Consider the following 15,313-nt stretch of genomic DNA (forward strand, 5'->3'; position numbering starts at 1 on the left):
TGGCTGTTCATTATGTGTCAGTGATTGGTTAGGGTTCCTCTGTAGGTGCTTGAAATTGCTTTAGTCCCTTTGCATATGCAAATTCCAGGATTAACACACATTTCATGCTTAGTTTGCAAAGTTTGATCATGATTGACTTCATCATGCCTTAAAGCGATCACTAGAGGCTGTGTATGAAAGGCAAGTTTTAAGTTGTTTGACTTTTTTGTGAAGACATGAGGAGCAACAATTCTCCTCTTGGCTCTAAATTAACTCTGTGGGTCAATGCCAGTCACCTCTCCTTTTCCCACCTTCCCCCACACCCTTCCACAACATGTTCATCCTCCTCCCTACTTCCTGAAATTTTGCTGAGGAGCTTGGCTAGTGTCCAAGCCAGCTGAATTTGCTTATCCACTGAGACTAGTGAGTTGCCTCTAGGGCATTCGCCAGCATCAGAAGCTCATCAGCAATAAACACATGAGGCTGATGGTCCAAACTGCCATGATCCTGCTGCCAACCTCATTAAGCACATGCAGTGCGCACTGCACCAGGATCAAACCCTGATACGGGTGCAATCTAATTTCTAGGCCAGTGTATTTAACAATTTGTGAACAATTAATATTTTCATAATGACTACTAAGGTTACCAAAATCCATGATGATGGACTTACCCAGGTGGTTCCTGTTTTCTCACATCAATTTTTTCAGAGATTCCTGGAAAACAGTTTTTAAAACTATATTAGCATCTATCTCCATTCAGAAGCTTTATTTTAAAACTATTTTATATTTGATGATCTTCCTCTCTTTCAGTTCCACTCAAACTATGAGCCATACTCTGGATGAGAAGGTAGGCAACTATCCTGTTCCCATGCCTTAGCCAATGCCACTATCGAACTGGACCTCTGTTCTTCCTGGCAGCACAACTAAGATAAGGACCTTATGGTGCAAGGAACCATTCGCATGTACATGCAACTTTCCATTCTGTCACACATTAAAGCTCCAATGTAAACTTTGCATTTGGAAATTTATTTTCCAGTACATGCTCCCATTTATAGGTTTGTGAATTGTTTCTGTGAAAGATAACCTGAAGCCCTTAATTATCTTATGCAAAAAGGGATTTCTAAGGTTAGACATATTAAAGAGTCAACACATTAAGGAATACGTTTTCAGTCAGATTCTTTTCTGCCATGTTTCTAATTTTGTTCTGCTATTTTCTGATTTCTGTCCTATCCTCTTTCTGAGGTTCAGATGGTTTGCTATCATTGCAGCTCTGAATAAATGATCAGAGCTGTAATCTTCAGGTTGGACTAACTCACCTCCAAACGCTTTTCTTAATCCAAGTTGGATTAGTCTGCCAACATGAATTGCATCATGCACTTGTGTTAATTATAGCAGGACAGTACAAACTAGTGCCATGTTGAATTTGCATGATGCGGGAGCTTCTGAAAACTAGGAATGTCAAACACAACTGTGCTGTGAGAACCTTCTCCAGGTGGACTCACTCAAAATTTAAGCTACTGATTTTAAGTAAAAGTTAGAGACATTCTGCACTATACACAAAGAAGAAATCATACACTGCATATTACATGTCGTGGTCCCCCCTATGCTGGAACAGTGAAACAAAGAATAAGAAGTGAGAGAAGAAAGACTTCAGATAGAGACAGTGCAGGAAACTTCTGGAGCTTGAAGTTTTTTGAGGTGCTGAATACTATGATGCACACAATGAATGCAAGTTGGGGCAGGGGGGTGAAAAGTTTGGGGGAAAACCAGAAGCAACGATTATTGTGGAGCTGGGGGTGGTTGAGAAGAGATCATGGTGGCAAGAAATCATAGTGTCGAGAGAGAGGGCCAGAGGTAGTTATACGAAATTCAATCATTTGAGGGATAGATAGGCTATATTTGCATCTGCAATTGGGAGTCCCAAGTAGACTGTTGCCTTTCAGTGTGAGGGAGCAGGAGATAATAGACTGGGTGGAGAAAATTTTGGAACGGGAGAATAAACAGCCTGAAGAAATGTTTCACACTGGAACCAATGACATAGTGGAAAAGAAGGGTGGGGATCTTACATAATTAACAACAACAGTTTATATTTGGATAGTACCTTAATGAAACATCACAATTGGTGCTTCACTGGAGTATAATAAACAAAGATATGACACCGATCCACATAGCGATATTAGGTCAGATGACCCAAATATTGGTCAAAGAGGTAAGTTTTTTTTGAGGAGTGTCTAAAGGAAGAAAGCGAGGTAGGGAGACAAAGAGGTGTAGGGAGCATATCCTAGAGCTTGGGGCCTTGGCAACTGAAGGCATAGTCTCCAATGTTGGAGTAATTGGGGATGCACAAGAGGCCACGGGACGTCTCAAAGTGCTTTACAGCCAATCAAGTGCTTTTGAAGTATAATCACTGATGTAATGTAGGACACGCGGCAACCAATTTGTGCTCAGCAAACTCCCACAAACAGTAATGCGGTAATGACTAGGTAATTAGAGGAGTAAAGGTATCTTGGAGGATTGTGGGACTGGAGGAGATTACAGAGATAGTGAGGGGTGAGGACATGGAGGGATTTGAAAACAAGAATGAGAATGATTGAAGTTTATGTAGATATGCACAAGGTTAAAAAACAGGATTAGTAATAATCTCAAGATTGTTCCCAGTCACATGGTAGGCCAGTTAAACGTGAAAGAGAATAGACACAGGCTTGAAGGTGTATAGGGAGGGTTTCAGATTCTTAAAGACCTAATTCTGGGGTTTCATCTTAGAATAATGAAGAGTATTTAAACTAGAGAGAGAAAATCTTATGCAATATAAGAACAAAATATGTTGTAAATAGTCAGTAGGCCAGACAACATCTGTGGCGATAGAAAGAGTTATGTTTGGGGTTAATAACCTATCGATAGAACTGGAAAAAGTTAGAGATGTAATGGATTTTAAACAAGTACAGAAGTAGGGAAATGGAGAGGTAGGAGAAAAGAACAAAAGGGTCAGTGATTGGCAGGAGAGGTTAAATGGTCAAAGGGATAATGGTGCAAGGTGAAAGGAGATGATCAGGAGGCAAATAAAGAGCCCAGAGTAATGGTAAATGAGAACAGGGGAAAAATCACCAACAGCTGCCATCCAGAAAAAAAAATGGAGCAGAGGTAATGATCTGAAGCTGTTGAACCCAGTTTTCAGTCCAAATGGCTGTAGGGTGGCTAACTGAAAGATGAGATGCTGTTCTATAACTTACACTGAGCTTCATTGGAGCAGTCTAGGGGGCCAGGGCAGAGAAGTCAGTTTGAAAAGAAAAGATAAAAAGGACATGCATTTATAAATGTCTTTCAAGACCACAGGACATTTTAAAATGTTTTATAGCCAATTAAGTACTTCTGAAGTGTAGTCACTGTTATAGGAAATGTGGTAGCAATTTGTGTGCAGCAAATTCCCACAAACTGCATTGTGATAATGACCAGATAATCTGTTTGTTTGTGACTTATCACCCCACCAGCCTCCGCATTCAAAGGATCATCCTCCGCCATTTCCGCCAACTCCAGCATGATGCCACCACCAAACACATCTTCCCTTCACCCCCCTGGCGGCATTCCGCAGGGATCGTTCCCTCCGGGATACCCTGGTCCACTTCTCCATCACCCCCGTACATCTCAACCCCCTCTCACGGCACCTTCCCATGCAACTGCAGAAGGTGCAACACCTGCCCCTTTTACTTCCCCCCTCCTCAACGTCCAAGGGCCCAAACACTCCTTTCAAGTGAAGCAGCATTTCACTTGCACTTCCCTCAATTTAGTCTACTGCATTCGCTGCTCCCAATGCGGTTTCCTCTACATTGGAGAGACCAAACACAGACTAGGTGACTGCTTTATGGAACACCTTCGGTCTGCCCGCAAGCATAACCCAAACCTCCCTGTCCCTTGCCATTTCAACACACCACCCTGCTCTCACGCCCACATGTTTGTCCTTGGCCTGCTGCAATGTTCCAGTGAAGCTCAATGCAAACTGGAGGAACAGCACCTCATCTTCCGACTAGGCACTTTACAGCCTTCCGGACTGAATATTGAGTTCAACAACTTTAGATCATGAACTCTCTCCTCCATCCCCACCCATTTTCCGATCCCCCTTTTTTCCAATAATTTATATATATTTTTCTTTTCCCACCTATTTCCATTATTTTAAAATATATTTCCATGCATTGTTTTATCTCTACCTTTTAGCCTATTTCGATCCCTTACACCCCACCCCACCCCCACTAGGGCTATCTGTACCTTGCTCGTCCTGCTTTTTACCCTTAATGTCACCTATTAGCACATTTCTTAGCTAATATCATCACCGTCAACACCTCTTTGTCCTTTTGTCTGTGACATCTTTTGGCAATCTCCACCTATCACTGGCCCTCTATGCAGCTCTACCTATCCCACCCCCACATAAACCAGCTTATATTTCACCTCTCTTCTATTTTTCCTTAGTTCTGTTGAAGAGTCATATGGACTTGAAACGTTAAATGTATTCCTCTCTGCAGATGCTGTCAGATCTGCTGAGATTTTCCAGGTATTTTTATTTTTGTTTTTGTTTTGGATTTCCAGCATCCGCAGTTTTTTGCTTTTATGTTTGTTTGTGATGTTGATTAGCCAGTACACCAGGGATAATACCCCTGTTCTTCTTTAAAATCGTGCCAACGGATCTTTTACATCCACTCAAGCAGGCAGAAGGGGCCTGGGTTTAATGTTTCATCCGAAAGATGGCACCTCCGACAGCATAGCACTCCCTCGGTACTGCTCTGACGTGTCTGCATAGATTTTGTGCTCCAGTCCTGGAATGGGACTTGAACTTGGAACCTTGTGGCTCAGAGGTGAGAGTGCTACCAACTGACCCGTGGCTGACACATTGGGAGTGGGGTGGAAAATTAAAATAGCGAGCACCCAGGAGCTTGGGGTCAAACTTGTGGACTGAACGGAGGTGGTCTGCAAAGCACTCACTCAATGCACATTTGATATTCCCAAAAAATATATTGTTATTCGTACAATTAAGTCACTGTTTCACCTGGATGGAGTTTTGGGACCCTGGATGATGGGAAAGCTGGAGGTAAAAAAGGTGTTGCATCTCCTGCATTGGAGTGGACTGGGGTTTGTGGAGGTAGCAGCCCCTTCAGAATGTTGAAAGGGGAGGGGGAATTGCATTTAGTGGTGGCATCACAGTGGGGGTGGCAGACAAAGCAGAGGATTATCTATTGAATGTGGTGCTGATGGGTGAAAAGTGAGGACAAGGGAAACTCTATTGTGGGTCTGGAAGTGATGGGGGAAGGGGTGAGTGTAGAAGCATGGGAAACAACGTGGACTAGGTTGGGGGCCCCGTAAGTCTCAGCTAAAGGAAAAGCAAGAAACATCAGATGCATTAGTATGGAATGTGGAATTGTTAAAACAAATACAACAGAGACAGGGAAACTTGGGAGAACGGAATAGAGTTCTTACAGGAAGCCAAGTGAGCGGAAATGTAGTCAAAGCCGCTAGTGGAATCAATGGGCTTATAGTGAATCAAAAGCAAAATAATGCAGATGCTGGAAATCTGAAATCTGAAATAAAAACAGAAAATATTGGAAATACTCAGCAAGTCTGACAGCATCTGTGGAGCGAGAAACAGAGTTAATGTTTCAGGTCAAGGACCTTTCTTCAGAACTGAAGCAATGTGAATCCTGTTTCTCTCTCCACGGATATTCCCAGTTTTATAGTGAATATTAGTTAATAGCCTATCTGTAGAAATGGAAACAGAGAAGTTGAGGAAAGGGAGAGTCAAATATGATCCCTGTCAAGATTAGCGAAGGATAGAAATTGAAAGAAGAGTTGATGAAATGTTCCAGTTCAAGCAGAAAATTGCACTGATACAGTTTCAATATACCAGAAACAGAAGTGAGGGAGGGGACTGAGTAGGACAGAGGAATGCGACTGAATGGATTGCTCTACAGAGAGCTGTCTTGGACTTGATGGTTTGAATGGCCTCTTTCTGTGCTCTAATGACTCCATGGAATAAAGAATGTTACACATAGACCACAAAAAGATAGGCATAAAAAGGACCCATACATGTTCCTACAAAAACACCTTTTATTTGGGGGAAAAAGTGGATTCAAAGGAGAAGCAATTTGATGTGAGACCGAGGTCAACCAGGCTGAAGTGGATGGTGATAGATGGGTAAAGGCAAAATGCTGCAGATGCTGGAAATCTGAAACAAAAACAAAAAATGCTGGAAGAACTCAGCAGGTCTGACAGCATCTGTGGAGAGAAAGACAGAGTTAATGTTTCGAGTCTGTATGACTCTTCTTCAGAGCCAAAGGGAAGTAGAAATGTGGTGAAATATATACTGTTTAAGAGGGGGTGGAACAGGTGAAGCTGGATAGAAGATCAGCAATAGTGGAGGCAAAGGAGAGATTGCAAAAGATGTCATGAACAAAAGGACAAAGGGGTGTTAATAGCGGTGGTACTGGCTAAAGGAGGTGCGAATGGTGACATTAAGAGTGCAAAGCAGAACGTGATAATGACAGGACCAGGGTAAACACTCTGGAAAGTGACAGATGGCCCTAGTGGGGGTGGGGTGGAGGAGCAGACAGTGGTGGGAAAAAATATCGAAAACAGGTTAAAAGCTGGGGATAAAAATGAATAAAAATGGAAATAAATTTAAATGATAATAACAATGAAAATAAGTGGGGAAAAAAATTAAATAAAAATTAAAAATAAAAATGAATATAGAAAAAGGGGTGGGGACAGAGGGAGAGTTCACGGTCTGAAGTTGTTGAACTCAATGTGAAGTGCAGAAGGCTGTAAAGTGCCTTACTGGAAGATGAGGTGCTGTTCAGTTTGCGTTGAGCTTCACTGGAACATTGCAGCAGTCCAAGGACGGACATGTGGGCATGTGAGCAAGATGGTGTGCTGGAAGGGCAAGCGACAGGGAGGTCTGGGTAATGATTGTAGACAGACTGAAGGTGTTCCACAAAGCGGTCACCCAGTCTGCATTTGGTTTCTCCAATGTAGAGCAGATCGCATAGAGAGCAGCGAATGCAGTAGACCAAGTTGAGGGAAGTGCAATGAAGCGCCGCTTCACTTGAAAGGAGTGTTTGGGCCCTTGGACGGTGAGGAGGGGGGAAGTAAAGGGGCAGGTGTTGCGCCTTCTGCGATTGCATGGGAAGGTGTCATGGGAGGGGGGTTGAGGTGTTGGGGGTGATGGAGGAGTGGACCAGGGTATCCCGGAGGGAACGATCCCTGCGGAATGCTGCCAGCGGGGGTGAAGGGAAGATGTGTTTGGTGGTAGCATCATGCTGGAGCTGGCGGAAATGGCGGAGGATGATCCTTTGAATGCGGAGGCTGGTGGGGTGAAAAGTGAGGACAAGGGGGGCCCTCTTGTGGTTCTGGCCTTCTATCCAGCTTCACTTGTTCCACCCCCCTTAAACTGTATATATTTCACCACATTTCTACTTCCCTTTAGCTCTGAAGAAGAGTCATACAGAGTCAAAACATTAACTGTGGTGGTAGATGGGGACTGGCAAGGCCTCCATTCACATGAGAAGCAGAGAACCTTTAGGCAATCCTGGTGGGGGATGGAGGTGTTGAGGGATTGAGCATCCATGGTAAAAAGGAGGCAGGGCCAAGTAACTAGAAACTGTTAAAATGGCAGAGGATGTCAGATGGGTCACACATAGGTGGGAAGATACTGGACAAGGAGAGAAAACAAGAGTCAAGTTAGGAAGAAAAGCAGTTCTGTGGGATAAAAAGAGGCTGAAATGATGGGTTGACTCGGGCAGTCCTATTTGTAGATCATGGAAAAGTGGTAGAAACAAGCTGTGCGGGTTGGGAGACTATAAAATTGGAGGCCATGAAGGGGAGATCTCCAGCGAAGATGAGGTCATTGACAGTTTTGGAAATTATGGCTTGATGTTTGGTGGTGGAGGAAGGAGGTGGTGTCGGAGTGTTGGCATTCATCCCCCACCAGGTTGAGGTCAGTTTGCCAAACAATAACAGTGCCATCCCTGTCATCATATTTAATGACAATATTAAAGCTAGACTTGACAGAACAAATGCCACAACTTCAGAGGGAAGTAGCTTAGAACGAGTGAGAGGAGCAGAGAAATTGAGATGGCCATATCACTCAGGTAGTTCTCAATGAAAAGATTTAGACAGAATAAGAAGCCAGAAGGAGGGGGAATCAGTTTTATATTCCAGAAAGCAGTTAGTGAAGGATAGGACTGGAGCCAATCTTTTACACACTTTTATAAGCATTTATTTGTAGAGTTAAACATTACAAACATGCACTGTCTAACCCAACAACCACCGTTTCAGTTTCTATTTATTTATAGGGACATAGAACATTCCTCAGTTAATGCACATGATCTGCATACAATTAATATATAATGAACAATCAGGTAGAACAAAAATTCTGCAGATGGAAGGAAGGGCACACTGTGCAGGGGACTGATTCCTGGCCACAGAGGCAAAGGTGACAGAAGGGCTCAGCACATGACAAGTTTGAAATTCATTGTGGTTGGGGACATAAGAGGTTAAATCTGAAACCTTTGCTGATTGTTCAGAATCAGAGAGAGAAAGGTCAGAGGGAACAGTGAAAACATGGCAAGGGGTGAGATTAGAAGAAGAGATAGGGTCAGAGGAAAGTTAAGGGAACAAGGATTCAGAGGGGTGTTAATAACCAAGGGCGCAATCTTCCATTCTGAAGTCCAAGTTAGGTGGCAGGTGCAGAAGACAGAGTGATTTCTGTGGAGCAGAGGGGGTGCGATCTTGCGCTGGTGAGCTCATTATCTATGCATCTGTGTGGAGCATGGTGAATCTTGTGGCAGGAGTGGACAGGAAGTCATCGTCCTTGCCGTTGCTTCATGGAGTTGAAGGTCCAGGTGCCAATTAGAACATAAGAACATAAGAAATAGGAACAGGAGTAGACCATTCGGCCCTCAAGCCTGCTCTGCCATTCAATAATATCATGACTGATCTTCTTGTGTTTCGATTCCCACATTCCCATCTAACCCCGATAACCTTTGATTCCCTTGCCTAACAAGAATCTATCTACTTCTGCCTTAAAAATATTCAATGAACACGCCTCCAACACCTTCTGAGGCAGAAAATTTCAAAGTTGCACAACCCTCAGAGAAAAGAAATTTTCCTCATCTCTGTCCTAAAAGGGCAGCTCCTAATTTTAAAATAGTGCCCCATAGTTCTGGGCTCACCTACAAGAGGAAACATCCTTTCCACTTCCACCTTGTCAAGACCGTTCAGGATCTTGTATACTTCAATCAAATTACCCCTTACTCTTCTAAACTCAAGTGGAAATAAGCCCAGTCTGTCCAACCTTTCCTCATAAGACAACACTCTCATTCCAGGTATCAATCTAGAAAACCTCCTTTGAACCGCCTCCAACGCATTTACATCCTTCCTTAAATAAGGAGACCAAAACTGCACACAATATTCAAGGTGTGGCCTCACCAATGCTCTGTATAACTGAAGCATAACATCCTTACTTTTATGTTCAATCTCTCTCGTAATAAATTTTAAAGGGCACTATCCCTCCCTAGACAGCCTACACCATCTCTTCCACCTTTGTCTTTTCTGCTAAGCCCGCCTCCCTTTCTCCCTCCTTTGGTCATCCTTCACTGTCACCACCCTGTCTGAAGCATAGGCTTGTAGTCCTTGACACCCAAAAGGAAGAAAAAAACCTTTTGATAAAGCGCAGATGAAACAGAAGATGAAATGGAAACATGGACCCATGCAGTTCTGAGATAGAATGAGTCAGTGCTGCTTAAGACAGAGATCTGGAGCGTGTATGTGGCATTTTATGGCATTGAACATCGATCTCGGGATGTGGTGAGAGCAATGTTTCAAGGAAATATCTGAAGAAAATCTTATAGCAATTTCAAATACTAAGCATAACTGAAACTTGGGTGAAATGTAACTTAGGGCTGAGAGTGTGGAGCACAGAATGGTCATGCAAAAATAGTAAGCTAACGGAGTGAGAGCATCGTGAACATGTGAAAATGGAAGAATTCGATGCAAGGAGGAAGGAGTTTTTTACTACCTCTTGTAGGTGGTAAGTGTTTTTTTGCTTCTAAGCTAAGAAACTAACTTGCTATTACTTTACTGAATTCGTAATTTAAACTAAATAAACCAACAAATAAGCAAAACTAAAATAATCAATTCAATTTCAAAAAATAATTAATTAAATAAGGTTAGATAGACATATCAGGGCAGCTAGTGTGCCATAACTGCAGCATGTGGGAGTCTGTGGAGTGCATTTCAGTCCAAGACAACTGTATCTGTGGTAAGTGTCTGCAACTCGAAAAACTTCAGCTCAGAGTTGTTGAGTTGAGGACAAAGAACATAAGAACTCAAGAAATTGGAGCAGGAGTAGACCATATGGCCCGTCGAGCATACTTGAGCATTTAATAAGATCATGGCAGATATTGGGCTTCAACTGCACTCGCTGGGGAGATGGTGATGTAGTGGTAATGTCACTAGACTAGTAATCCAGAAATCCAGGCTAATGATCTGGGGATGTGGGTTCAAATTACACCACTGCAGCTGGTGAAACTTAAATACAGTTAATTTTAAAAAAAATCTGGAATTGAAAACTAGTCCCAGTAATTGAGACCATGAAACTATCAGTAATTGTTGTAAAAATCCTTCTGGTTTACTAATGCCCTTTAGGGAAGGAAACCTGCCATCCTTACCTCGTCTGGCCTACATGTGACTTCAGACTCTCAGCAAGTGGTCGACTCTTAACTGCCCCCTGAAATTGCCTAGCAAGGTACTCACTTCAAGGGCAGTTAGGGATGGGCAATAAATGCTGGCCTTGCTAGTAACGTCCATATCCCATGAAAGAATAAATTAAAAAAACAACTTTCCTGCCCCCTCCCCATATCCCTTGATTCCCTGAGGGATCAAAAGTCTATCTAATCCAGCCTTACATGTGTTCAATGATGGAGCATCCATAACTCTCTTGGGTAAACAATTCCAAAGATTCACAACCCTTTGAATTAAGTAATTTCCTCTCATCTCAATCCTAAATGAGTGGCCCCTTACCCTGAGACTGTGCCCCCATGTTTTAGATTCACCACCCAGCAGAAATAATCTCTCAGCATCTAACCTATCAAGCTCCTACAGAATATTGTATGTTTCAATGAGATTGCCTCTGATTCTTCTAAACTCCAAAGAATATAGACCCAATTTACTGAGCCTCTCATCACAGGACAACACCCTCATCCCAGGGAGCAATTTGGCAAACCTTTGCTGTACCGCCTCCAATGCAAGTATATCTTTCCTCAAACATGGAGATCAAAACTGCGCACAGTATTCCAGATGTGATCCCATTAAAGCTCTGTGTAAATTGTAGGAAGACTTCTTTATTCTTCTACTCCAATCCCCTTGTAATAAAGGCTAACATGTCATTTGCCTTCCTAATTGTTTGCTGCATGCTAATTTTCTGTGTTTCTTGTGCAAGCACTCAAGTCTCTTTGAGCATTGACATTTACGAGTTTCATATTTTGTAAAAAAGATTCTGATTTTCTATTCTTATGACCAAAGTGAATAACCTCACACTTTCCCAAATTATACTCCATCTACCATAACGGTGCCCATTCACTTAAGCTGTCAATATCTCTGCAGCCTCTTTATGCCCTCCCTCCAGCTGACCTTTCCACCTTGCTTTATATCAACATTTTTAATCTGTTAGTTCTAGACCCCCACAAGAGAAAATATTCTCTCAGCATCTACCCTGTTAAGCCCTCTCAGAATCTTTTATGTTTTAATAAGATCGCCTCTCATTCTTCTAAACTCCAATGAGTATAGGCTCAATGTGCTCAACCTTTCCTCATAAGACAACCCTTTCATTCTAGGAATTAGCCTAGTGAACCTTCTCTGAACTGCCTCGAATGCAAGCATATCTCCCTTTAAATTGACGACCGAAACTATTTACAGTACTCTACGTGTGGTCTCACCAATGCCCTGTATAGTTATGGACACACATTTCTCACTCTCAAACTGAATGTGAAATTCTATCATGTTATGATCACTTTTATCTAGGATCCTTTACTATGGGGTCTTTAATGAATCCTGTCTTATTACACAATACCAGATCCAAAATAGCCTATTTCCTGGCATGTCCTAAGAAATTGTCCTGAATACACTATGAATTCATCCCCCATGCAACCTTTGCCAACTTGATTTGTCCAATTGATGTGAAGTTTAAAGTCACCCATTATTATTGCAGTACCTTTCTTGCAAGACTCAATTATTTCTTGCGTAGCTACTATTAGGAAGCTTATGAACTACTAACACCAGTGACTTCTTTCCTTTGCTATTTCTTATCCTCACCCAAACTCATTCTACATCTTGAGCTTCTGAAACAAGATCATTTCTGACTACTGTACATCCTTTATTAACAAAGTTACCCCATCTCCTTTTCCTTTCCTCCTGTCCTTCTAAAATATCAAATATCTTTGAATATTCAGGTCCCACCCATGGTCACATCTATGTAATGACTATCACATCATATCATTTATTTATACCTGTGCTATCAATTCACCCATCTCTTACAAAGCTGCGGGCATTCAGATAAAGAGCCTTTAATTCTGCCTTTTCACCGTTTTTGCCTACTCTGACCTTATTTGCTGGTGCACACTTATGTCTGTATGCTCTGTCCCTTCCTGTTACTCTCTGGTTATCATTACCCACATTTCTACCCTGCACAATTGCCTTGACCTTTCTCTTTAACTTTCCAAATCTCCCCTCACATGAACCCTCCATCCCATTATTTAGTTTAAAGCCCTCTCTACAGCTCTCATTATATGATTCACCAGTACACTAGTCCTAGCGCAGTTCAGATGAAGGCCATCCTGATGGTAGTCTCTTTTCCCAGTACTGATGCCAGTGCCCCATGAACCGAAAATCCATTTCCCCCATACCAATCTTTGGGCCACGCATTCAACTATCTCATCTTATTTACCTTATGGTAATCTGTTGCCAACACTGCAAGGCGCCAGAGAGGGCAAGAGTTACAGGATGCCTTGTTCCAAGGGGCTGTCAGAAAAACATGGAAACTAGGAGCAGGAGTAGGCCATTCAGCCCTTCGAGCCTGCTCCGCCATTCAATATGATCATGGCTGATCCTCTATCTCAATGCCATATTCCTGCTTTCTCTCCATACATCTTGATGCCCCTAATATCCAAAAAATGATCAATTTCTTTCTTGAATATGCTCAGTGACCCGGCCTCCATAGCCTTCTGTGGTAGAGAATTCCATTGGTTGACCACCCTCTGAGTGAAGAAATTTTTCCTCATCTCAGTCCTAAATGGCCTGCCCCATATCCTGAGACTGTGGCCCCTGGTTGTAGACTCCCCAACCAGGGGAAACATTCTCCCCACATCCAGTCTGTCTAGCCCTGTTAGAGTTTTATACCTTTCAATCAGATCCCCTCTCATTCTTCTAAACTCTAGTGGATATAGGCCCAGTCGAACCAATCTCTCCTTATACGACAGACCTGCCATCCCCGGTATCAGCCTGGTGAACCTTCACTGCACTCCCTCCATGGAAAGTATATCCTTTCTTAGGTGGGGAGACCAAAACTGCACGCAATACTCCAGGTGTGGTCTCACCAAGGCCCTGTATAACTGCAGTAAGACATCCCTACTTTTGAACTCAAATCCTCTTGCAATGAAGGCCAACATACCAATTGCCTTCCTAATTGGTTGCTGCACCTACCTATTTACTTTCATTGACTGGTGTACAAGGACATCCAGATCCCTTTGTACATCCACATTTCCCAATATCACCCCATTTGAATAATACTCTGCCTTTCTGTTTTTCACACCGAAGTGTTTAACTTCACATTTATCTACGTTATACTGCATCTGCCATGTGTTTGCTCACACACACATAACTTGTCTAAATCACCCTGAAGACTCCTTGCATCCTCCTCACAACTCACAACCCCACCCAGTTTTGTGTCATCTGCAAACTTGGAAATATTGCATTTGGTTCCCTCATCCAAGTCATTTATATATATCGTGAATAGCTGGGGCCTAAGCACTAATCCCTGCGGTACACCACTAGTCATCACCTGCCACCCAGAAAAAGACCCATTTATTCCCACCCACTGGCCAAGATTTCCCAGTTGGCGGGTGGGGGGCGGGGCCCGCTCGCGAAACGTAAAATGACGTGGGGTGACGCTGGGCGGAACTCCCAACGTCACCCTGCCTCATTTCAATTTTCAGGTCGGCAGGGGCTCAGCCGAATCAGCTGTGCGCCCGCTGACCTGTCAACGGCCTATTGAGGCCATTAATAAAACAATTCAGATAACTGACATGGCCGGGAGCCCTGGCGGGCTTCAGAGAAAGCATGAAACCTCATCCACGGGTGGGATGAGGTTTCATGTAGGTTTTTAAAAATTTAATGAAAGTTTAACTGAAAGTGATGGACATGTCCCAACTCATGTGACAGTGTCACATGAGGGGACACGTCAGGCAAACTATATATTTCTATTTTTTGCATTTTTACATTTGGAGCTGATCTCCCTGAGGCAGCACTTAGCCTCAGGGAGACGAGTGCACTCTTTTGCACGCATGCGTGAAAGGGTGCACTCTTGGCTCAGGGAACCCCTCCCGCGCACAGGGAGCGCATAGCGCTTCCTGGCGGACATCATGCTGGGCGGGCCTTAATTGGCTCGCTCACGTAAAATAGCGGCCCACCCCCGATTGGGGGAGACAACTGGAGGGCACATCCACACGCCAGACCCCCCGACAGGGGGAAAATTCTGCCCTCTGTTTCCGGTCTGTCAACCAATTCTCATTCCATGCCAGTATATTACTCCCCATCCCATGTGCTTTAATTTTGTCCACTAGCCTCTTATGTGGGACCTTATCAAAAGCCTTTTTGAAATCCAAAATCACCAAATCCACTGGTTCTCCCTTATCTATTCTACTAGTTACATCCTCAAAAAACTCCAGTAGATTAGTTAAGCATGATTTCCCTTTAAAAACCCATGCTGACTTTGTCGAATCCCATTAATGCTTTCCAAGTGTTCTGTTACCACGTCTTTTATAATAGGCTCTAGCATTTTCCCCACTACTGATGTTAGGCTAACTGGTCTGTTTTTTTCTCTCCCTCCTTTTTACATTTGCCATCCTTCAATCTGCAGGAACTGCTCAAGAGTCTATAGAATTTTGGAAGATGACCACCAATGCATCCAATATTTCCAGGGCCACTTCCCTTAGTACTCTGGGATGTAGATTGTCAGGCCCTGGGGATTTTTCAGCCTTTAACCCCATTAATTTCTCTAACAACATTTTTTTTACTAATAC

At 43.1% G+C, this 15,313-nt stretch overlaps 1 protein-coding gene across 1 annotated transcript in view; it reads right to left on the bottom strand.

Moving 5' to 3' along the window:
• Nucleotides 1-15,313, bottom strand: part of parp4 (poly (ADP-ribose) polymerase family, member 4) — a 154,686-nt gene that overhangs the window by 77,811 nt on the left and 61,562 nt on the right. The window contains 1 exon segment of the mRNA XM_078546131.1: nt 650-692. Coding sequence (XP_078402257.1) covers nt 650-692 — 43 coding nt within the window.

Source organism: Cetorhinus maximus, chromosome 7 (assembly GCF_964194155.1).
Source record: "Cetorhinus maximus chromosome 7, sCetMax3.hap1.1, whole genome shotgun sequence".
Classification (NCBI taxonomy): domain Eukaryota; kingdom Metazoa; phylum Chordata; class Chondrichthyes; order Lamniformes; family Cetorhinidae; genus Cetorhinus; species Cetorhinus maximus.